General features: G+C 38.7%; 1 protein-coding gene across 3 annotated transcripts in view; it reads right to left on the bottom strand.

The window, feature by feature from the left end:
- Nucleotides 1-21,553, bottom strand: part of LTN1 (listerin E3 ubiquitin protein ligase 1) — a 70,713-nt gene extending 49,160 nt beyond the window's left edge. For all 3 annotated transcript variants that reach the window (XR_002644287.2, XM_022571492.3, XM_089910358.1), the window contains exons 1-6: nt 21,415-21,553; nt 16,132-16,335; nt 15,513-15,611; nt 14,765-14,995; nt 12,329-12,381; nt 11,437-11,617 (exon numbers count right to left, since the gene is read on the bottom strand). Coding sequence is in view for 2 of the 3 variants with exons in the window: in XM_022571492.3 (XP_022427200.3) it covers nt 11,437-11,617; nt 12,329-12,381; nt 14,765-14,995; nt 15,513-15,611; nt 16,132-16,335; nt 21,415-21,549 (903 nt within the window). In the remaining variant the exon portion in view is untranslated. The remainder of the gene's footprint in view (nt 1-11,436; nt 11,618-12,328; nt 12,382-14,764; nt 14,996-15,512; nt 15,612-16,131; nt 16,336-21,414) is intronic.
- Nucleotides 21,554-24,221: the final 2,668 nt, after the last annotated feature.

Below are 24,221 nucleotides of genomic sequence, written 5' to 3'. Positions count from 1 at the left end.
CAGTATCAGAGACCCCTGGGACAACATTAAACACACCAACATTCGAATTATAGGGGTCCCAGAAGAAGAAGAGAAAAAGAAAGGGACTGAGAAAATATTTGAGGAGATTATAGTTGAAAACTTCCCTAATATGGGAAAGGAAATAGTTAATCAAGTCCAGGAAGCACAGAGTCCCATATAGGATAAATCCAAGGAGAAGCATGCCAAGACACATATTAAACTATCAAAAATTAAATACAAAGAAAAAATATTAAAAGCAGCAAGGGAAAAAATAACAAACAAGGGATCAGGTTAACAGCTGATCTTTCAGCAGAAACTCTGCAAGCCAGAAGAGAGCGGCAGGACATATTTAAAGTGATGAAGGAGAAAAACCCTCAACCAAGATTACTCTACCCAGCAAGGATCTCATTCAGATTTGACGGAGAAATTAAAACCTTTACAGACAAGCAAAAGCTAAGAGAATTCAGCACCATCAAACCAACTTTACAACAAATGCTAAAGGAACTTCTCTATGCAAGAAACACAAGAGAAGGAAAAGACCTACAATAACAAACCCAAAACAATTTAGATAATGGTAATAGGAACATACATATTGATAATTACCTTAAATGTAAGTGGATTAAATGCTCCAACCAAAAGACACAGACTGGCTGAATGGATACAAAAACAAGACCCATATATATGCTGTCTACAAGAGACCCACTTCAGACCTAGGGACACATGCAGACTGAAAGTGAGGGGATGGAAAAAGATATTCCATGCAAATGGACTTTAAAACAAAGACTATTACAAGAGACAAAGAGGGATATTACATAATGATCAAGGGATCAATCTAAGAGGAAAATATAACAATTGTAAATATTTATGCACCCAACACAGGAGCACCTCAATACATAAGGCAAATACTAACAGCCATAAAAGGGGAAATCGACAGTAACACATCATAGTAGGGGACTTTAACACCCCACTTTTACCAATGGACAGATCATCCAAAATGAAAATAAATAAGGAAACACAAGCTTTAAATGATACATTAAACAAGATAGACTTGATTGATATTTATAGGACATTCCATCCAAAAACAACAGAATACACATTATTCTCAAGTGCTCATGGAACATTCTCCAGGATAGATCATATCTTGGGTCACAAATCAAGCTTTGGTAAATTTAAGAAAATTGAAATCATATCAAGTATCTTTTCCGACAACAACGCTATGAGACTATATATCTATTACAGGAAAAAATCTGTAAAAAATACAAACACATGGAGGCTAAACAATACACTATTTAATAACCAAGAGACCACTGAAGAAATCAAAGAGGAAATCAAAAAATACCTAGAAACAAATGACAATGAAAACACAATGAACCAAAACCTATGGAATGCAGCAAAAGCAGTTCTAAGAGGGAAGGTTATAGCAATACAGTCCTACCTAAGAAACAAGAAACAGGGGCTTCCCCGGTGGTGCAGTGGTTAAGAATCTGCCTGCCAATGAGGGGACACGGGTTCAAGCCCCGGTCCGGGAAGAACCCACATGCTGCAGAGCAACTAAGCTCAAGCGTGACAACTACTGAGCCTGCACACCTAGAGCTGGTGCTCTGCAACAAGAGAAGCCAGGACAATGAGAAGCCCGCGCACCACAATGAAGAGTACCCCCGCTCAAGAGTAGCCCCCACTCACCGCAACTAGAGAAAGCCCGTGCATAGCAACAAAGACCCAACACAGCTATAAATAAATAAATAAGTTTAAAAAAAAAGAAACATATCAAATAAACAAACTAACCTTACACCTAAAGCAATTAGAGAAAGAACAACAAAAAAACCCAAAAGTTAGCAGAAGGAAAGAAATCATAAAGATCAGGTCAGATATAAATGAAAAAAGAAATGAAGGAAATGATAGCAAAGATCAATAAAACTAAAAGCTGGTTTTTTGAGCAGATAAATGAAATTGATAAACCATTAGCCAGACATCAAGAAAAAAAGGGAGAAGACTCAAATCAACAGAATTAGAAACGAAAAAGGAGAAGTAACTGACACAGCAGAAATGCAAAGCTTGAGAGATTACTACAAGCAACTCTATGCCAATAAAATGGACAGCCTGGAAGAAATGGACAAATTCTTAGAAATGCACAACCTTCCAAGACTGAAGCAGGAAGAAATAGACAATATGAACAGACCAATCACCAGCACTGAAATTCAAACAGTGATTAAAAATCTTCCAACAGTGGTGCAGTGGTTAAGAATCTGCCTGCCAATGCAGTGGGCACGGGTTTGAGCCCTGGTCTGGGAAGATCCCACATGCCGTGGAGAAACTAGGCCCGTGAGACACAACTACTGAGCCTGCACATCTGGAGCCTGTGCTCCGCAACGGGAGAGGCTGCGACAGTGAGAGGCCTGCGGACCGCAATGAAGAGTGGCCCCCGCTTGCCGCAACTGGAGAAAGCCCTTGCACAGAAATGAAGACCCAAAACAGCCAAAAATTAAAAAAAAAAACAAAAAACAATCTTCCAACAAGCAAAAGTCCAGGACCAGACGGCTTCACAGGCAAATTCTATCAAACATTTAGAGAAGAGCTAACACCTAACCTTCTCAAACTCTTCCAAATTACAGCAGAGGGAGGAACACTCCCAAACTCGTTCTACAAGGCCACCATCACCCTGATACCAAAACCAGACAAAGCTGTCATGAAGAAAGAAAACTACAGGCCAATGTCACTGGTGAACATAGATGCAAAAATCCTCAACAAAATACTAGCAAACAGAATCCAACAGCACATTGAAAGGATCATACACCATGATCAAATGGGGTTTATCCCAAGAACGCAAGGATTCAACATACGCAAATCAATCAATGTGATACACCATATTAACAAATTGAAGGAGAAAAACCATATGATCATCTCAATAGATGCAGAGAAAGCTTTCAACAAAATTCAACACCCATTTATGATAAAAACCCTTCAGAAAGTAGGCATAGAGGGGGCTAACCTCAACATAATAAAGGCCATATATGACAAACCCGCAGCTAACATCGCCCTCGACAATGAAAAACTGAAAGCATTTCCACTAAGATCAGGAACAAGACAAGGTTGCCCAGTCTCATCACTATTATTCAACATAGTTTTGGAAGTTTTAGTCACTGCAATCAGAGAAGAAAAAGAAATAAAAGGAATCCAAATCAGAAAAGAAGAAGTAAAGCTGTCACTGTTTGCAGATGACCTGATACTGTACATAGAGAATCCTAAGGATGCTACCAGAAAACTATTAGAGCTAATCAATGAATTTGGTAAAGTAGCGGGTACAAAATTAATGTAAAGAAATCCTTTGCCTTCCTATACACTAATGATGAAAAATCTGAAAGTGAAATTAAGAAAACACTCCCATTTACCACTGCAACAAAAAGAATAAAATCTAGGAATAAACCTACCTAGGGAGACAAAAGGCCTGTATGCAGAAAATTATAAGACACTGATGAAAGAAAATAAAGATGATACATATAGATGGAGAGATGTACCATGTTCTTGGATTGGAAGAATCAACATTGTGAAAATGACTATATTACCCAAAGCAATCTACAGATTCAATGCAATCCCTATCAAACTACCACTGGCATTTTTCACCGAACTAGAACAAAAAATTTCACACTTTGTATGGAATCACAAAAGACCCTGAGTAGGCAAAGCAATCTTGAGAAAGAAAAACAGAGCTGGAGGAATCAGGCTCCCTGACTTCAGACTATACTACAAAGCTACAGTAACCAAGACAGTATGGTACTGGCACAAAAACAGAAATATAGATCAATGGAACAGGATAGAAAGCGCAGAGATAAACCCACGCACATATGGCCACCTTATCTTTGATAAAGGAGGCAAGAATATACAATGGAGAAAAGACAGCCTTTTCAATAAGTGGTGCTGGGAAAACTGGACAGCTACATGTAAAAGAATGAAATTACAACACTCCTTAACACCATATACAAAAATAAACTCAAAATGGATTAAAGACCTAAATGTAAGGCCAGACACTATCACACTCTTAGAGGAAAACATAGGCAGGACACTCTATGACATAAATCACAGCAAGATCCTTTTTGACCCATCTCCTAGAGAAATGGAAATAAAAACAAAAAGAAACAGATGGGACCAAATGAAACTTAAAAGTTTTTGCACAGCAAAGGAAACCATAAACAAGACAAAAAGACAACCCTCAGAATGGGAGAAAATATTTGCAAATGAAGCAACTGACAAAGGATTAATCTCCAAAATTTATAAGCAGCTCATGCAGCTCAATATCAAAAAAACAAACAACCCAATCCAAAAATGGGCAGAAGACCTAAATAGACATTTCTCCAAAGAAGATATACAGATTGGCAAGAAACATATGAAAGAATGCTCAACATCATTAATCATTAGAGAAACGCAAATCCAAACTATGAGATATCATCTGACACCGGTCAGAATGGCCATCATCAAAAAGTCTACAAACAATAAATGCTGGAGAGGGTGTGGAGAAAAGGGAACCCTCTTGCACTGTTGGTGGGAATGTAAATTGATACAGCTACTACGGAGAACAGTATGGAGGTTCCTTAAAGAACTAAAAACAGAACTACCATATGACCCAACAATGACACTACTGGGCATATACCCTGGGAAAACCATCATTCAAAAAGAGTCATGTACCACAATGTTCACTGCAGGTCTATTTACAATAGCCAGGACATGGAAGTACCCTAAGTGTCCATCAACAGATGAATGGATAAAGAAGATGTGGCACATATATACAATGGGATATTACTCAGCCATAAAAAGAAACGAAATTGAGTTATTTGTAGTGAGGTGGATGGACCTAGAGTGTGTCATACAGAGTGAAGTAAGTCAGAAATAGAAAAACAAATACGGTATGCTAACACACATATATGGAATATTAAAAAAAAAAAGTTCTGAAGAACCTAGGGGCAAGATGGGAATAAAGACACAGACCTACTAGAGAATGGACTTGAGGATATGGGGAGGGGGAAGGGTAAGCTGGGACAAAGTAAGACAGTGGCATGGACATATATACACTACGAAACGTAAAATAGCTATCTAGTGGGAAGGAGCCGCATAGCATAGGGAGATCAGCTTGGTGCTTTGTGACCACCTAGAGGGGTGGGAGAGGGAGGATGGGAGGGAGGGAGATGCAAGAGGGAGGAGATATGGGGATATATGTATACGTATAGCTGATTCACTTTGTTACAAAGCAGAAACTAACACAACATTGTAAAGCAATTATACTCCAATAAAGATGTAAAAAAATAAAAGAATATATCAGAACAAATTTGGCAGAAATTATCAAAAGATTGTTGTAAATAATAAAAGGATTAAAAAAAAAAGAACTAACAGGAGCTCAGAAGAGTTGCTGGATACAAAATTAATGCACAAAAGCATAGCATTCCTATACCACAGTAGAAACAAAATAGAAAATGGAATCAGAAAAGGAACCCCATTTCGCAATAGTAACAGAAACCATGAAGTCATGTTCAGTATGCAGTATATTATAAAATACTATTCCGGGATGGCAAGGGCCTAATATAGGCTAAATAATTTTGAGAAAGAAGAACCAAGTTGGAGGGTTTCAGGACTTACCGTAAAACAGTTATAATCAAGAAAGTGTGGTAATGGTGTAAAGATAGACATAAAATGTAACGGAGTAAGAGTCCAAAATTAAAATCTCATATGTTCAACTTAATTTTGCCAAAGGTGCCAGGGTGGTGGGGTGAGGAGGAGCTGGTAGTCTTTCAAGAAATGGATACCTATGTGAAAAAAAATCTGACTCTCACCTTTATGCCATACACAAAAATTAACTCTAAATAAACCTAAACTATAAAACTTCCAGAATAAAATATAAAAACATCTTTGCAACCTTCAAGTAGGCAAAGACTCCTTATATAAGAAATGAAAAGTATGAAGTGTAAAAAAAAAAAAATTGATAACTGGGACTTTAAAACACCTACTCTCCAGAAACCATGGAAAAAAAGTGAAAAGGCAAGCCACAAACTATAATAAAACATTCATGATACTTTACCTGACAAAATACTTGTAACCAGAATAACTAAAGCATATTCGTAACTCACAAAAACCAAAAACCCAACTTAAAAATAGGCAAAAGAATATCAAGTAGTGACAGACTGATACATTGATCTTCCTGCAAAGAACAACTATCGACTCTATGAACCCGACACAAAAAAACTATCCAAGGGCTCTGAAGACTGAAATACACATTTTGGAGCTGGTATCATAACTTGGAGTAAGCAATCACACATACTGAGTTCCCATTTTGTGCAGTTTTGCCCTGAAGGTGGATGCAGTCACCACCACAGAGGCACTGGGGCAGCTACAACTGCAACAGAAAGCCTGACATCCCTCTGGTTGGAGGAACTGAAAGAACCAGGAAAAGGAGCCCAGGGTAACCAAGATGGCAAGAGAGTAGTAGGGAACTCCAGAAAGAAGAGAACCAAAGAAGAGAACCCCCACGTTCTGTGTTTAAACAGTCTAAATCTACAGCTGACACTTGAACCATGCCCGCTGCAGGCATGAGAGTTTGTTGAGTCTAACCAAGTTGATTGCCCACTAACACAAAGACATCAACGCCCTTTGGAGCAATATAAAATAACCCTGTCTCCAAAACATAACATTCCAGGATACAATCTAAATATATACATCTAGGATGCAATCTAAATATTTATGTGTAGGATACAATCTAAAATCCCTCAACATATGAAAGCCAAGAAAATGTGATCTCAGATGTTATTATCAAACACGTACTTTACAGCAGCTATTATAACTATACTCAATGAGGTAAAGAAAAATATGCTAACAATGAATGAAAAAACAGGAAACAGATACATGTCATTATACATCTGTCCAAACCTACAGAATATACAACATCAACAGTGAACCCTAATGTAAATTATGGATTCTGGACGATAATGATGTATCAACATAGGTTCATCAATTGTTTAAAAAAAAAAAAACAGGTACCACTCTGGTGAGAGGATGTTGATAATGGGGGAAGCTATGTATGTGAGGGGCAGGAGATATATGGGAAATCTTGGTACTTTTTCCTCAATTTTGCTGTGAACCTAAAACTGCTCTTAAAAGAAGTCTTAAAAAAGTAGAAAATTTCATCAAAGAAATAGAAAATACAAAAACCAAGTTGAAATTTTAGATATAAAAACTACAACATATTAAATTAAAAGTGAGCAAAAGGGTTAAACAGACACCTCAAAAAAACAGAAGATAGGGAATTCCTTGACAGTCCAGAGATTAGGACTCAGCACTTTCACTGCTGGTACCCTGGTTCAATCCCTGGTTGGGGAACTATGGTCCCACAAGCCAAGTGGTGCGGCCAAATAAAAATAAAGAAAAAAAAGAAGAAGAACTACAAATGGCCAATAAACACATTAAAAGATGCTCAATACCATTAGCCATCAGGGAAATGCAAATTAAAACCACAATGTAAAGTCTCTACCCCAGAGGTCAGCAAACATTTTCTTTAAAGAGCCAGAAAACAAATATTTTAAGCTTTGCAAGCCATACAGACTGTGTTGCAACTACTTTGTTCTGCTATGTTAGCACAAAGCAGCCACATACAACACAAAAACGATTTACAAAAACAGGTCACGGGGCTTCCCTGGTGGTGCAGTGGTTGAGAGTCCGCCTGCCGATGCAGGGGACACGGGTTCGTGCCCCGGTCTGGGAAGATCCCACATGCCACGGAGCGGCTGGACCCGTGAGCCATGGCCGCTGAGGCTGTGCATCCGGAGCCTGTGCTCCGCAACGGGAGAGGCCACAACAGTGAGAGGCCCGTGTACCGCAAAAAAAACACAACAACAACAAAAAAAACAAAACAGGTCAGGTGTGCCAGATTTTGACCCATGAGCTGTAATTTGCCGATCCCCGATGCCACACCCAAGAGAATGACTTAAAACAACGGACAATATTGAAGTAAAGATATGGAACTAAAAATTTCATACACTGCTGATTAAGAGTGTATAATAGTATAACCACTTTGAAATACTGATACAAGCAACAACAAAGAATCTTAAAAACGTTACGCTGAGCAAAAGAAGGCCAGATACAGGGAATTCCCTGGTGGTCCAGTGGTTAGGACTCTGCACTCTCACTGGCGAGGGCCCAGGTTCAATCCCTGGTTGGTAAACTAAAATCCCACAAGCTGTGCAGCACGGCAAGAAAAGAAAAGAAAAGAGAAGAAAAGAAAAGAAGCCAGATACAGAGTAATATATGGCTCCATTTATATGAAAACCTAAAAAAGACAAATCGAATCTGTAAGTGACAGAAAAGTAGATAAATAGTTGCCTAGGTTAAGGGAGAGGATGACTTGCAGGGACACAAGGAACCAATTTTTGAGTGATAAAGATGTTTTACTTCTTGATTGTAGTGGTTATGTGGGTATGTACATGAAGATGAGTGTATACATCTGTCAAATCTTAAACTGTAAGCTTAAAATGACTGCATTTTATTGTATGTAAATCATACCTTAATAAAAGTTGTTTAAAAAGATATTCTAGGATATTTTTTAAATACCTGAATAAATTGTGAGATAATTTTAACATCAGGTTCAATAACCTAAAAACAGCAAGTCTCCCCAAATCATTCAGTGGAACCCCAATCAAAATTCCAGTTAGATGTTATTTTTGAGGAATTCAATAAATTTACTTAAATTTATACAGAAGAATAAAGTTCTAAAACAACTTAGTCTTGAAGATGAAGAAAAGAGTGCCTCCCCTGAGCAATTATTAGGACATATCATAATGTCATTTTAACAGTGGTACTGGCGTAAGAAGAAACAAAGACTAATAGATCAGAAGATAGAGTTTTGAGAAAAACTCATGAACATATGGGAACTTAATATACCGTAATGGCAGGACCATAAATCAACAGGGAGAGAATGAACAGTTTAACTAGGTGATGTTAGGAAAAGTGGCTCACTGTACATGAAGAGAAATGTAACTAGATCTCCACTTAACACCACATAAAAAGGTGGGTTACTGATGGATTAAAAACTTCATATGAAAGATAAAACTAAAGAGATTAAAAGATATAACTGTTAAGAAAGATATAACTATTAAAAAAGGATATAGCTGTTTAAAAAGATATAACTATTAAATATAACAATATTTTTATGGTTTAAAAGTGAGAAAGGCCTTCATAAGGCAAAATCAGTGGTTTTGATTACATCAAAATTAAGATTTCTTTATAAAAGGGGACACATGAAAGGTGACAGAATGGGAGATTATTTACAATGCCTAAAAATGACAAAAGGACTAATATTTAAAATATACAAGGAACTCCAGTAAAATAAGAAAAAGAGAACTCCAACAGAAAAAAAGGGGTGAAGATATGAATAAGTAGTTTACAGAGGAAACATAAAAATCTAAAAAGCTTATGAAGAGATGTTAAAAGTCACTAGTTAGCAGAGTAATTAAAATTAAAGAAAGGTATCATTTGAACTCCTAATTAGACTACTGAAAAATAGGAAGTTGAATGATGCCCAGCCCTGGCTACACTATAAGGATATATAGTAGTCATCATGTATTGATAGTTGGGCCTAGACTAATGCAGCCAATCAGGTAAGCAATCTGGCACTACTTCAGAAAATTAAGTACGCCTATACTCTTTGACTCAGCAATTCAGAAATTAAGAGAATTTCAGAAAAAGAATTCTCACAGATCTGGGGATACATGAATGAAGATGCTCACTGCTGCCTTATTTGTGAGAGCAGGGAGTCGAAGGCAATCAGGGTGTCTATCACTGGGGGAATGAACAGGTAAAATGGAATGTATGCAAACTTCTGAGTACTACACATCAGTTAGAAGCCATGGGCCAGATATACATACAGGAATGTAATGGATTTAAATATCTTAGTACTTTTTAAAAAACTACTGGGACTTCCCTGGTGGTCCAGTGGGTAAGACCCCGTGCTCCCAATGCAGGGGGCCTGGGTTTGATCCCTGGTCGGGGAACTAGATCCTGCATGCATGTCACAACTAAGAGCTCACATGCTGCAACTAAAAGACCCTGAGAGCTTGGGACTTCCCTGGTGGCGCAGTGGTTAAGAATCTGCCTCCCAATGCAGGCGACACAGGTTCGAGCCCTCGCCCAGGAAGATCCCACATGCTGCAGAGCAACTAAGCCCGTGCGCCACAACTACTGAGCCTGCGCTCTAGAGCCCGCGTGCCGCAACTACTGAAGCCCTCACACCTACAGTGCAAGGAAGAGTAGCCCCCACTCGCCGCAACTGGAGAAAGCCCACGCGCAGCAAAGAAAACCCAACACGGCCAAAAAAATAATTAATTAATTAATTAATTTTAAAAAAGATCCCGCATGCCGCAACTAAGACCCGGCGCAGCCTAAATAAATAAATATTTCTTTAAACAAACAAACAAAAAGTACATGTATAAAAATTAAAGGGCTTCCCTGGTGGCACAGTGGTTGAGAGTCCGCCTGCCGATGCAGGGGACACGTGTTCGTGCCCCAGTCCGGGAAGATCCCACATGCCGCGGAGCGGCTGGGCCCGTGAGCCATGGCCGCTGAGCCTGCGCATCCGGAGCCTGTGCTCCGCAACGGGAGAGGCCACAACAGTGAGAGGCCCGCGTACCACAAAAAAAAAAAAAAAAAATTAAAAAAACTACTAAGTAAAAAGCAATAAATGGGATGAAATATAACACAGTATCATTAGTATCATTTATGTGAATTAAAAACACATGCAAAAAGGCTGTGACATGCCTAACAGAGAAAATTAGATAAACTTCATTCAGGCATGATGTCTAGTGCTGTTGTGTGGGAATTCAAAGTTAGTGAATCAACAATATACATTAAATAAGGTGTCTTTAAACAGATACACATAAAACAAGGTTATGTACTAACCAACTGTCAAAAATGTCGTGACAAGAGACTAACAGGAGCCTAAGCCTGCATTTCCCCTAAGAGTGATGCTTCGGTGTTCACTAATTCAGTGTTCGTGGACTTCACAGAATATAATCACAGTAAGTAATGAGAATCGACTGCACAGACGAAAGCACATACATTAATCACACTTAGAACGGGCAGCTGGTGGAGGTGGAAAATGGAGACAGACAAAAGGGAAAAAATAAATACATTAAAAGGAAGAGACTTGCACACACCCAGCAGTTTTAAGGTGCCATGAACACAGGAAGATGATGATTCAACTCTGAATCTGAGGTCCAAACAACTAAATAAAAAAATGAAAATACAAGAACATTCTAGTAAGAGAGGTAATTCAGTCCCACCACAAAAATGTGTCTGCAGAATTTTAAACATAAACAATAAACATAAAGCCTAAATAAAAAATAACAAGATCAGGGGAGAAAAAGGAATCAGAGGAATGTCTTAAAATAAAAAAGATTAAGATACCTGAGGTATACTGTGTTTTCCATACTTCCAAAACTTATTCTGTGATAAAAGAGACTTAAATTTCTCCTCCAGAGAATCAAGTTCATTATCGGGTAGGAGGCAAAGCAATTTTTTCAATGCCAATAAGGAACAAGTTACAACCCGATAGAATTTAGCTTCTCTTTCTTCCTCTGGAATAGTTCTTGATGTAAAAAGAAAATAAATACATATAAGGATTGAGAATAAGACAAACTACATATTCAGCACTTCTATTTTAAATGTTTTATCATTGAATATCTACCAAAGTTGCTTTATCTCTATATTCATTCTCCCTGTGCCAAACCCCCGCAAAATACATAGAATTTTAATCACATATTATTCGAATAATAAAAGGTGAAAGTAAATCAAGAGTTGTGGCTTGAAATAAGTGTGCATGTACACTGCTCTCAGTAGCAGTTAACTGGATGATTAGAGAATAAATAACACTGCACCTAAGATTACTTTCCCTTACAGATTCTTAATAGTTTGATTAGAACACAAGAGTAAAAAGTAAACGGAACATCTTACTATTCTTACAATAGAACTATTCATAGTTCTTCAACTATTTTCATCCAGACCTTAAAATGGTTCCTGCTATGACTGTCAAAAGGCAAATGTGGAAAAAACCTAAAAACATCTCTTTGTAAAAGAACCAAACACATGCGTGCCCAGATAATTCAAGTTAAATAGCGGGACAACTTGCAGGTAAAAGCACTTAAAACAGCACCTGGAAAATAGCACTATATTAAGTATTTTCACCTCTACATTTAGCATCCCTTTTTTAAAAAATGTCACATTGAAATTATCATCTTATTACCTATGAGTGAAACATAGTTTCACTTAACCTGAGTTACACAGAAACAATACAACTTACTGTGGGTCACTGAGTGTATCAGGTGTTTCTTTTATAAGATGATCCTGCAGCACCTATGGGGGGAAAAATGCCATAGACTTGAGATTTTATTGAATTGTCAGTGGTGAAGAGACAGAACATAAACTTCATCTTAACTAAAAGTTTTCATCCCCTTTCTCACAAAAGTAGTAAAATTAAGTAGCAAAACTAAAAGGTTTGAATTTTACCATTTTTTTCCCCTATCAATCCCCAAGGTTGGCACCTGCTGGGGTAAAGAAGGATAAGGTACTTCTTCCAAACATCTCCAGTTTCCACTGAGAGGAATTTTCCCTTAAATACTCCTGGCCTCTTGCTTCTCCATTCCTCTTGCACACAGCAGTGAAGTGAATGGGATGTCCGATTAGTAAGTCTGGGAGTGAATTAGGCTCTGCTTTCCTCACCCCTCTTTTTTGAGCACCTCCCTGCTCACAGAGTACACACATTGTGCTCTACTCCATCATGGAGGAAGGTTTAAGGCTCCATTTGAAATGCTGAGTAAGTCTGCTTACTTCTGGGGTACAGTACTAGCAAGTCCACTGTTCCAGTATCAATTTTATCAGCAATAATAATAACCAACATTTACTGAGTTTTTCCATTTACCATGTATTGCTTTGAGCACATTCCATGCATTAATGAAATCCTCAAAACAACTCGATGAAGTACAAGTTAATTCCTACTTTAACAGATGAGGAAATGGAAGCACAGAAACTTGCCCATGGTCAAACACCCCAACTAATGGCAGAGTGGACTAGAACACAGTGGTATGACCCAGAGCCCATGTTCTCTTACAGATACTATGACATTTTGATCTCATTTGCCTAACTCCTCTCTAATAAATTTGTTTTGAACTTAGGAAAGTTCAAAGCCAGTATCTGTATATCTGTGACACAGCCAACTAAAGGTAAAATAATGGAGGAAATAGTCCACATATCCAATGATCAGTTACCCATCCATAATAAAACCAAGAACAAAAAAACAAACAAATAAACAAAACTATGAATAGCCAAATTAATTATCTCAAAATCCATTTTCTAAAACTCTTAAGTGTCCAGACTCATGATACTTCACTCATAACATTCATCACTTGATATTTTAAAGAAACCAATGATATTTAATTTATAGTTGGGATAGAGAACTCCCTTTGAGAGTATGATTAAACCTACAAACCCTAGGGAATTCCCTCGCAGTCCAGTGGCTCGGACTCAGCGCTTTCAAGGCTGGGGCCCTGCTTCAATCCCTGGTGCGGGAACTAAGATCCTACAAGCCGCGCGGGGTGGCCAAAAAAAACCACACAACTACAAACCATCACCCTAGAAAAACAACTCTGGTACAACAGAAAAATAAAGAATGTAAGAACCAAGAACTTAAAGGGGGAACTAGAATGCATGTGTGTGTAGAGAGATGTTGGGTGAAGAGATCAGATAGGTAAGAAGGGACCACATCATGCAGAGCCTTGTAGGCCAAGATAAGAAATCTGGACTTGTAAGTATAATGGGAAGCCACAGAAAGGTCGACTAACTGAAAGGAGGGAAGCAGGGAGAAAACAAGGGAGGAGGAGGGAAGGTGTTTAAGTAGGATTATACATAGGGTGCTATGGAAATATAAGAGTACTAAATAAAGAAATAAATGCAAGCATTATCTTTTTAAAAAAATTTTTACTTCTCCTCAATGGACTCACAGTCCATCTATTTTTATTCCTTGGTATAATACTAACAAATTGGCGTCTAGTTTTTTCCAGTCCATATATAAGGAATAGCAAAGAAGGAGAGAAAAAATGAGGAAGGACAGTATTGTGTACAAACTAAAAGCCACAAAAGTTATGGCTGATATCGGTCTGGCAAAACTGCTGGCCAAGTGTTGGAGAAACATATATCTGTTAATGGGAGTATCATAAAAAACCGGGTAAATAAATATTTTAAAAAATAATAAATAAATAAACCTATTCTTAAAAAAAAACTGGGAAAAAATCCCAAATGTGTATTAAAATGAAAGAAGTTAAATAAACTGTTGTATATCTATATATACAAAGGAATACCAGGATGAAACAGATCTGTATACATGTATTGATTTGAAAATATGGGGAAAAAAAGTTTAGATTTGATTTATAGATGTATTCTTTTTTTAGATTATATATTACAAAGCACCTACCTAAATTTTTTTAGATACAGTAAATTAAAACATTAAAATAAACAGGGAAAACTTAAATCATTTAGAAAGATCCAATACAAAAAGTTAATTATGTTTTAAAAAGCCAAAATGGTCAACTTTGACAAACACCATTTAAAAAACACAATCTTCCACTGAAAATATTTCACTTCTCATACCCTCACAATGCTAGGTAAAAGAGCTGCCTTTGTAATACGCTTTATATCCCTTAGATACTTTAAAAATAGATACAGAAAGGTTCCAAGGACTTACACTTGTAATTTCATCCTTACAAAATGCTATGGCTTCAGGTTGCTTGCTTGGAGGGAAAGCTGCTTCAAAGGCATCTTTTGCTGCAGATGCAGCTGGTGTGTAAGTATCACACTGAGCCATTAGCCAATAGCCCATTAAACTTTTTAAGTAAGGAGCCAAGTGTTTCTTAACTTTAAGGATAAGTTTTTCAAAAGCTTGCTGTGTGGCTTCTCGAACCCGGCGGTCATGATCCTATTGAAAATATAATATGGTTTAAAACAGCTCTAACCCATAAAAATAAATACTGACATTTCTGGGTATGCGATGAAGACCCATTAATAAGAATTCACCTATGCACAAAGCTAAACTAAAATCAATAATTATATTAAAAAACTGATTAATTTTTCCTTTTCCCAATGAGATAAAAATGACTGTATTCAAGATAGAGTCAGGGCTAAACCTGGAATAAATAAGCAATTCGTTCTCATTCTTCTGCAGCAAGTATACAAAGAAATTACATTGTCAAAATTTACTATGACTTAAAAGTATCTAGGTAATTCTATAGTAAGGACCTAACAGACTCCTTTTTACAACCCAACATGATCCAATCTGCATAATAATATTGACATAACATTCCATAACCCTCATCAAAAATGAATCATGTAAATTTGACAGTCCCCACAACTTCAACCAAAAACAAAAACAAAAAACACAAAAAACAAAACAAAAAACCACAACAGAAATAAACTAGTCAAGTCTTAATACTTACTAGTGAAATTTTGCAGAAAATTCTTGGCCAATATGGAAGAACTCCTTTTACAATTTCCGTATCTCTCTCTGTACACATGGTTCCAAATTCCTGCATAGCCTAAAATAAATTATTAAAATCGTTAAGGATCAACAGCCATAATATTGGCTGTTGATTATATTTATGCTGTTCTAGAAACTTAGTCTATTTTATGTAACGTGAGAATACACCATCCCTGTTTGTGTCACATGGGACTAATCTGAAGAGTTCTTTATAGGTTACTATGGTAGAAACTTTTCAGTTGTTTTAAAAAATATATAAAACATACACAAACAAAAAAAACCCATTTAAAATTATAGAGTCAAAATTACATTACTTAATAGGAAAAAATGTAAAGCCAGAATTCCAAAGTGATTCTAAAAAGTGCAGAACAACAAACTAACTTATAACCCAGAAGATAAGTATAACCTAAAGTCTGTATCAGCAAAAAGTACAATTGTAAAAGTACTTATTAGTGATGATTCTTCATTTAAAAGTACTTATTAGTGATGATTCTTCATTCTTCTTTACATAAAATATGCCAATGACATTTTAACAAAAAGATTTTCTTGATCATTTTAATGAAAACAATAAAACTTGCTTTTAGTTTTGTCGTGACATCTTTCTTTGAAAGTTTTCGCAGCACCATTCGGAAATCAGAATCCACAAGACTGTCTATTTCTTCAGCTCCTTGAATAGCAGGAACATAGCCTAGGTCACTGTGAAATGTTCCAAAACCAATAAATCCAGGCACTGTTCCCTGTTCCTTGGCAAGGAGTTCTGCAGCTCGGCCACTGTTTGAAGGCTGGTAAGAAAGTAGGGAGAAAAAAAGTCAGAGTCAAGGAAGAGTTCAAATTTTAACTTTGAGTTCTTTGGAGTAATTACTTGACAATTCCCACAATGAAGCAAATTTCTATTTGAGGACTTTTTCCCCCTAGCCTATGCATCTATTGCAATGTTTGCCAAAGAAAAATATTTTTGTCACCAAGAATTTAACAATAATGATCCTAGGAGCTATTTCCTAGTTTCCTAAACATCAGAACCATGTTTTTAAAGTTGTGATTACAAGCCATTAGAGGCTCATGGGCCATGACAACATTTTAAAGAAATAGAACAAAATTTTAAAAATCAGAATGCATCACATATGGTAAGAATAAGTACTGTTTTATGAAATTTTTTATTTCCAACTTTTGTATAAATAGTATGTATACACATATATGTATACTGTGTAGTGATGCAAAATTAACTCATAAATGGATATCTCTTCATTCATCCACTCATTCGACAAATATTTATTAAGCAACTACCCTAGGACAAGTCTAATGATAGCAACTTCTAGACCAGGAGTTCCTTGTGGGCAGACACACTCATTTCCACATACCCAAAGCCTAACCAAATCTCTTTGGGCTAAAATGGTTACAAATTACATTAGTATGTACATAAAAATCAATACAATGATCAGGATATAAGATACACTCCTTTGTTTTGAAACACAGTCAGTGGCTTGTTTGATTGATACACAATATAGTAGCTTCCAGTACTAAACATTAAAGGATTCTTTGTGACAAAGAAAGAAAATACTTGAACTGTTGAAAGAAATTAATGTATTCATTGTCATCTAATAGGAAAATGTCTCAGTTCAATGTCCAGGATGACATCACAACCCATCTAAACTCATCTATTTCTTATTCCTCCGTAAGAATGTCTGAAAATCCAAATGTATGATTCAGTTTGTTCATACCTAGCAAAACTGTGTTTGGGAAAATCATTTATCAAGGAATAATAATCTGTACTACTTTCTAAACTGAAATGAGTGACCAGAAATGAAAATGATGGACTAGATATTTTTTCAAAACAGTGGCACTTGGCCTAATTTCAAAAAAGGTTCTCTATTTTAAAACTTTATTAAAATGAACTAACATTATTCAGTTTACCTTTCTCAATATTGATACATGAATAAAGAGCTACAAAGGAAGTTAGTGAATTATAATTCTGAAAACTATGATGACATTAAGACATTGGAGTTTTACCTATAATCTCATGTGTAAACAGTTTTATTATGAAACGGAATAATGAAATAGTATAAAAAGCTAAAAGCTAAAGGAGTCAAGGCTGAATTCTGAACTGACCTGAAGACCAGAGCTGACAGTGATAACTAAGTACAGAAAAGATATCAGATGTCCAGTTTCACAGAAACAAATTATTTTCAACTAATTGTATCTTTTTCTCAATGTCTACTTTGAACTTAAAATGTAGTTACTGTTTCTTGTTACCTTCTCCACTGTACGTTAGATGCTCATACCCACAGTTCAAAAATTAAGAACCTCGATGCTATTTCTGGCAGTTAATTGTCTCTTTTTTTTTTTTTTTTTTTTTTTGCGGTACGCGGGCCTCTCACTGTTGTGGCCTCTCCCGCTGCGGGAGCACAGGCTCCGGACGTGCAGGCTCCGGGCGCGCAGGCTCAGCGGCCATGGCTCACGAGCCCAGCCGCTCCGCGGCATGTGGGATCTTCCCGGACCGGGCACGAACCCGCGTCCCCTGCATCGGCAGGCGGACTCTCAACCACTGCGCCACGAGGGAAGCCCGCAGTTAATTTTCTTATACTACACCTACTTCATTCTTTCGTGCCTGGCTTCTAGAGGTATAATATTTGAGGTGGCAATCCTGAGTCTACAGTTTAAAGACCAAATTCAGGAAGCTTTCGGGATCTTTCACCATCTGGCCTCGACCTCTCCAGTCATCTTTCTAACACTTTTTTCTTCCCTTGTCCCACTTCCTCCTCCCTGCTCCCTTTTGTTCCCACCATTTATGTTCTAGTTCCAAACTCAATACAAAGTTCCCCAAATATGTCATGCCTTTTCACAATCTGGTCTTTTTATTCATTTTTTTCAAACAGCAAACACATTTTTTAAAAAAAATTTTTATTGGAGTATAGTTGATTTACAATGTTGTGTTAGTTTCAGGTGTACAGCGAAGTGAATCAATTATACATATACATATATCCACTTTTTTTTTTTTTTTAAGATTCTTTTCCCATACAGGCCATTACAGAGTATGTGAGTAGAGTTCCTTGTGCTACACAGCACGTTCTTATTAGTTATCCACAATTTGGTCTTTGTGTAATCTTTTCTCTCCCTGACAAACTCCCAGTTATCCCTGAAAACACATTCATGTTTTCAACGTTTGCCTCTCCGGTCAATCACCGTTCTTTTCTGTTCTCCCACTTTGCTTCTGATACCTGTATCATAATTCTTTAATATATTACAATTATTTGCTTACTTATCTGTCTATCATCAAACTAATAGTTCAAGAACAGAAAATTTCTCTGTCATCTTTGAATACACGGCATTCAGTATTCAAGCTCTTCTGTTGAATGAATGACTGCCACTCTGAAGTTCAAATCCCAACTCCACAACTTCCTGACTACATGAATTTAGGCAAGTTAATTCTCAAAGCCTCAGAATCATCATCTTTAAAATGAGACAACAGTCACTAAATCATTACTTAGGTGTAGTCAAGATTAAACATAAGTTTTCAAACCACCATAATAATAATTGATTCCAGCAAGAATTATCAAAGGATGCTAAAAACCATCAAGTGAAAGTTTATGAGAGAACAGGTTATTCTGAAATTACTACTCCACATATTACTTGTTAATAGCCAATAAAAAGAGACACTTATACAATGGACATCACCTTAATCAAGTGATTACACATATACCACCAATAATGGGATTATGTGTCTCATTAATAAACAGACATTATGTGTCCCCGTGGTGTGAGAGGCACTGAGAAATTACACATCATCTATGAAGCATTTCTGTCAAAAACTGTTTAACCTGAATGTAATTATAAGGAACAATTAGACAAATCTAAGTTAAGCAAATCAATTGCCTAGACTCTTCCAAATTGTCCATGTCATAAAAGAATCTTCCTCCAAAAAAAGGCACTAGGAAAACTGCCTAGATCTAAATGATAGCTAAATGGAATGAGTGATCCTTTCATGGATCTTCGATGTTTTTTAAAATGCTATATCTAGGGACTTCCCTGGTGGTTCAGAGGTTAAGAATCCACCTGCCAATGCAGGGCACATGGGTTCGGTCCCTGGTCCGGGAAGATCCCACATACCGCAGAGCAACTAAGCCCGTGCACCACAACTACTGAGCCCGTGCTCTAGAACCCACAAGCCACAACTACTGAGCCCACATGCCTCAACTCCTGAAGCCCGCGTGCCTAGAGCCCGTGCTCTGCAACAGAAGCCACTGCAATGAGAAGCCCGTGCACCACAACGAAGTGCAGCCCCTGCTCACTGCAACTAGAGAAAGCCCACGCGTACCAAGAGCCAAAAATAAATTTTAAAAAATTTTTAAATGCTATATCTAAATAAAACTTATAGAGAACAATATTGAGATGACTACAGAAATCTGAATACAATAATGTATATTATTAGATAATAGTATTATACTGAAGTTGAATTTTCTGCATGTTATAATTGCTCACGGTTATGTAGAAGAATGGCACTGTTTTTAGAATATACATGCTGAAGTATTTAGAAGTTAAGGGTCATGATTTCTGCAACTACTTCTCATACGGTTCAGCAAAATACATATATTTAGAAAGAGAAAGCAAAAGTGACCAAAGATTTACAATTGGTAATTCTAGGTAAAGAATTATGAGTTGTTGCTAATATGTGGAATATTTCAAAAGTAAACATTGAGAAAATTTTTTAAAGTTAAATGAGGATGCAAGTAAAGCATTTAGGAGAGTACTAACACAAGGTAAGTTACTATTATCACTGTTACTATTATTAACCTCCAAAACAGATTAAGCGACAGATCTAAGAAAATGTGGTACTGGAATCACAAGAATTGTTTCACAAACAGGAAAAAAGCATCCTCATAAAATTAGACTGTGCCATAATAAACCTAGTACTATAGAAAATATCATTATGGCATCCCCAATCTTGTAGGTTTAGTCCACTCTGGGGTTTAAACAAGTATTTAGTGAACTTCTACCATATGCTAATCCTTGTTCCAGGCTCCGAGGATAACAGCAGCAGATAAAAACGCCTGCCTTCACGATACTTATATCCTATACTAATATCCTAGTGAAGCAAGACAGTAAATGAAGCGGGACAGTCAACTAATATGTTAGAAGTCATAAATGCAACGGAATAAAATAAAGCAGGAAAGGAGAAAAGGGAGCGGGGTGGAGGGCTACAACCTAAAATAGGGTGATCACCGGAGACCTCACTGAGATATCTCGGGCAAAATTTGGAGGCACCTAAGAAAAGAGCGTCGGGGAGCCTGCCAGGCAAGGTCAAGTTTCGGTGAAGAGATAAGCGTGGCCAGATGGAGTGAGCGAGGCGGAGGGAGTTCAAGATGGGGTCGGAAGTGGAAAGGGGCCGCAGCAGACCATGCACCGTGTATGTATCGTCGTAACGGCTTTAGCCTTTACCCCGAGGGATGTGGGCAGCCACAGCAGGTTTATGAGCGAAGGAGCGACATGATCCGAGATACCCTGCACACCAGGCTCACCTTAACTGCTTCCCACCCAATTCCCTTGTTCACCCCTGCCACCCTGGCCAGATAACCTTCCTCTTGAAGCCGACACGGAACCAATTCTTAATGAAAATGTTGGGTGAGGGGGATGTGCTCGGGTGGGGACAGCTCTGGCACGGAACATCTTTTCTCTTACGACTCCAATCTGCTCAGAGATAATCCACCCCGCCCGCGGGGACGCACACACAACAGAGAGGTCACACTCGACACGCAAACACACGCCTCCCCACAGCCGCGCTGCACACATCCTCCGGCCCCGCGCCGGGCGGAGCCAGCCACTGCGAGGCAAGGACTCCTAGGTTGGCTGGGCCACCCCGCACTCACCCTCAGGTTCCCCTTGGTCCTCTGCTTGTTCTTCCCGCCCATGGTCGCGGTCTCAGCGGCACTCTCAAACCTCAGCCCCCCAGTTGACACGGCCGGGCCACAACTTCCGGCCCCTTGGACCGGAAAAGGGCCCATAGGAACGCCTTCCCCTGTCCCACCCCTTCCGTCACCCACCCCGCCCACATGCCGCCCCACTTCCGCTCCCGCCTCCTGCCGCGTCCCTGGCCATCCGTGGCGGGATATGTCCCACTTGGAGCCGCGCCCATCTGAGTTGACGTGACCCCTGCCCAATAGGAAGCCAAGCATAGCGCTAAATCCTGCTTCTTCCCTTTCCTGCAGCAAAGATTTGTTCCTTGCTTAGCGGGTAGGAGATCGGCATGGGCCATAAGGGAGGTGTTTTCATACAAGGGTAGCAATAGAATGACACAGTAGTGGCTGAAGGAAGATGGGACAATGTTAGACTTTTTAAAATGCAATTATCGGGACTTCTCTGGTGGTCCAGTGGTAAAGAATCCGCCTTCCAGTGCACAGGGCGAGGGTTCCATCCGTGATCGGGGAACTAAGATTCCCACATGCCAGAGGGGCAGCCAAGCCCTCGTGCCACACTACTGAGCTCGCTGAGCTCAACGAGAGAGCCAGCGTGCCACAAAGCACAGAGCCCACGCGCCCTGGAGCTGGCGAGCCACAACTAGAGAGAAAACCCGCAGGCCACAACTGGCGATGACCCCGCGTGCCGCAACGAAAAGATCCCGCACGTCTCAAGGAAGATCCCGCGTGCCACAACTAAAACCTAACGCAGCCCCCGCCCCCCCAAAAAGCAATTATCGGTATCACCTGGGTGTTTCTTAGAAATGCAGACTGTCAGGCCCACTTTGGGACTATTAAATCAGATTTTGCATTTTTAACAATGTTCCCAGGTTTTGTTAAAATTTGCAAAGTAGTGCTCTAGGCAATATTCTCTAAATCCGCCCCCCCCCGCGTTTTTTCCCCCCATATCAAAAGTGTTATGTGCAGCTTTTCGAAAAGAGGGTAGTGTGGTAGCTTCTCTTAAAATTTGAAATTTACAGGTTTTGTAGTTAGTGATTTTGCTCCTCAGAATCACAGCACAGAAACATAAGCACATGTTGCTGGTTATTATCTCATGCCCACACACTCACCCTATTATAATCGACTCCATGACACGGAGGCTCTGCAGACTATTTCTCCTTTAGTCAGCTGTCTTCCTGTTAGGTTCCTTCAACGTGTTGGGGGGGGGGGCGGGGGACAATGGACTAGAAGGAGACGGAAAGAGAAGAGGAAGAAGCGACTTGCTCCATACTGCTAGCATCATCTCAGCAGCAGCTCTTTGCCCTGGTAGCAGCAATTGGTATAGGCAGCAGTTGTTTTCCGTCTCCATCTTTTTTTTCGACCCTCAGAGTCAACCTCATTGCACACCTCAGGGGTACCAGCAGCAGCCAGGCAGGACCTTTCCCCTCCGAAGTATGAGTCCTAGTTCCATGGGCCCCCTCCTTTGAACTCTTAAGACGGCCCCCTTCTCAGAAGTCAGAGCCCCAGCATCACGGAGTACCTTCTTTGAGCTCCGGAGAGCAGCTACAGCCAGGCACCACCCTCTCTTCATAGGCTTGAACTGAGCCCCAGCTTTTCCAGGCCCTCCTCCAAACTTCTAAATTCGAATTACCCCAACCTCTTCTTTCCTTCTTTCCTTTACTAGCCCTAGTGATAGTAGCTGCTGTGCAGTAATCACCTCTGTTACCTCAGGATTCTCTTTTTGCTTTTATACTCGTTTTTAACCAATCTCCCATGTTAAATTTTTTTCTCTTTAAATAAGTAGTGAAGTTTCTGTTTTCCTGACTGGACCCTGATTAAAAAAATACATACAGAGACATGCTGCAGGATGTTCACTAAAAGACTATAATAGCAAGATAATTGAAAACAACCTAGTGTCTATCCATTGGGGGAATGGCTAAGTAAATTATATCTCTTCTATGGACTATTAGGCAGCAGTTAAGAGAGGTTTATCTGTACGTACATGGGAAGAATTCTAAGACATTCTTAAATTGAAAGCAAATAGAGTAATATGTACAGCATAATACCATTTGTGTCTAAAAAATTTATAAAACAGTATTATATGGATACATATATATTATGTAAATACACAGAAAAAAAGGCTGCAAGGATCATACCAATCTGATCATTGAAGTTAATCCTTAGGGGAAAGAGGTGGCAAGAAAAGAGATTAGGGTTAAGAATTATAGTCAAAGGAAATTAAGCCTTCCCTGTAAGATTTTATTTTATACAAGGAGAATATATTCATGTATTTATTATGTAATTTTTTTTTTTTTTTTTTTTTTTTTTTTGTGGTATGCAGGCCTCTTACTGTTGTGGCCTCTCCCGTTGCGGAGCACAGGCTCCGGACGCGCAGGCTCAGCGGCCATGGCTCACGGGCCCAGCCGCTCTGCGGCATGTGGGATCTTCCCAGATGGGGGCACGAACCCATGTCCCCTGCATCGGCAGGCGGACTCTCAACCACTGCGCCACCTGGGAAGCCCTATTATGTAATTTTAAATAAAAATAAATAATCAAGTTGTTTGTATAAAATACCTTACATCATCAGTTGCACAAATCATAGTGTCCTCTTAAGAGTTATACAGTACAGCTGGAAAACAGCTTACCATAAGAAATAGTACTAGATATCAGGCAATTCACTGATAATTTGGGTGTCACGTATCAAAAATGCTACAGGAGGGGGAGAGTAACGTGCTGGAATAGTCAGAAAGACTTCCTGGATGACAACTTCAGCCCAAAGC

Source organism: Delphinapterus leucas, chromosome 4 (assembly GCF_059928025.1).
Source record: "Delphinapterus leucas isolate spDelLeu-1000000601 "Yukka" chromosome 4, BTC_Dleu_Yukka2, whole genome shotgun sequence".
NCBI classification, from domain to species: domain Eukaryota; kingdom Metazoa; phylum Chordata; class Mammalia; order Artiodactyla; family Monodontidae; genus Delphinapterus; species Delphinapterus leucas.
This window is presented reverse-complemented; position numbering and strand designations above follow the sequence as displayed.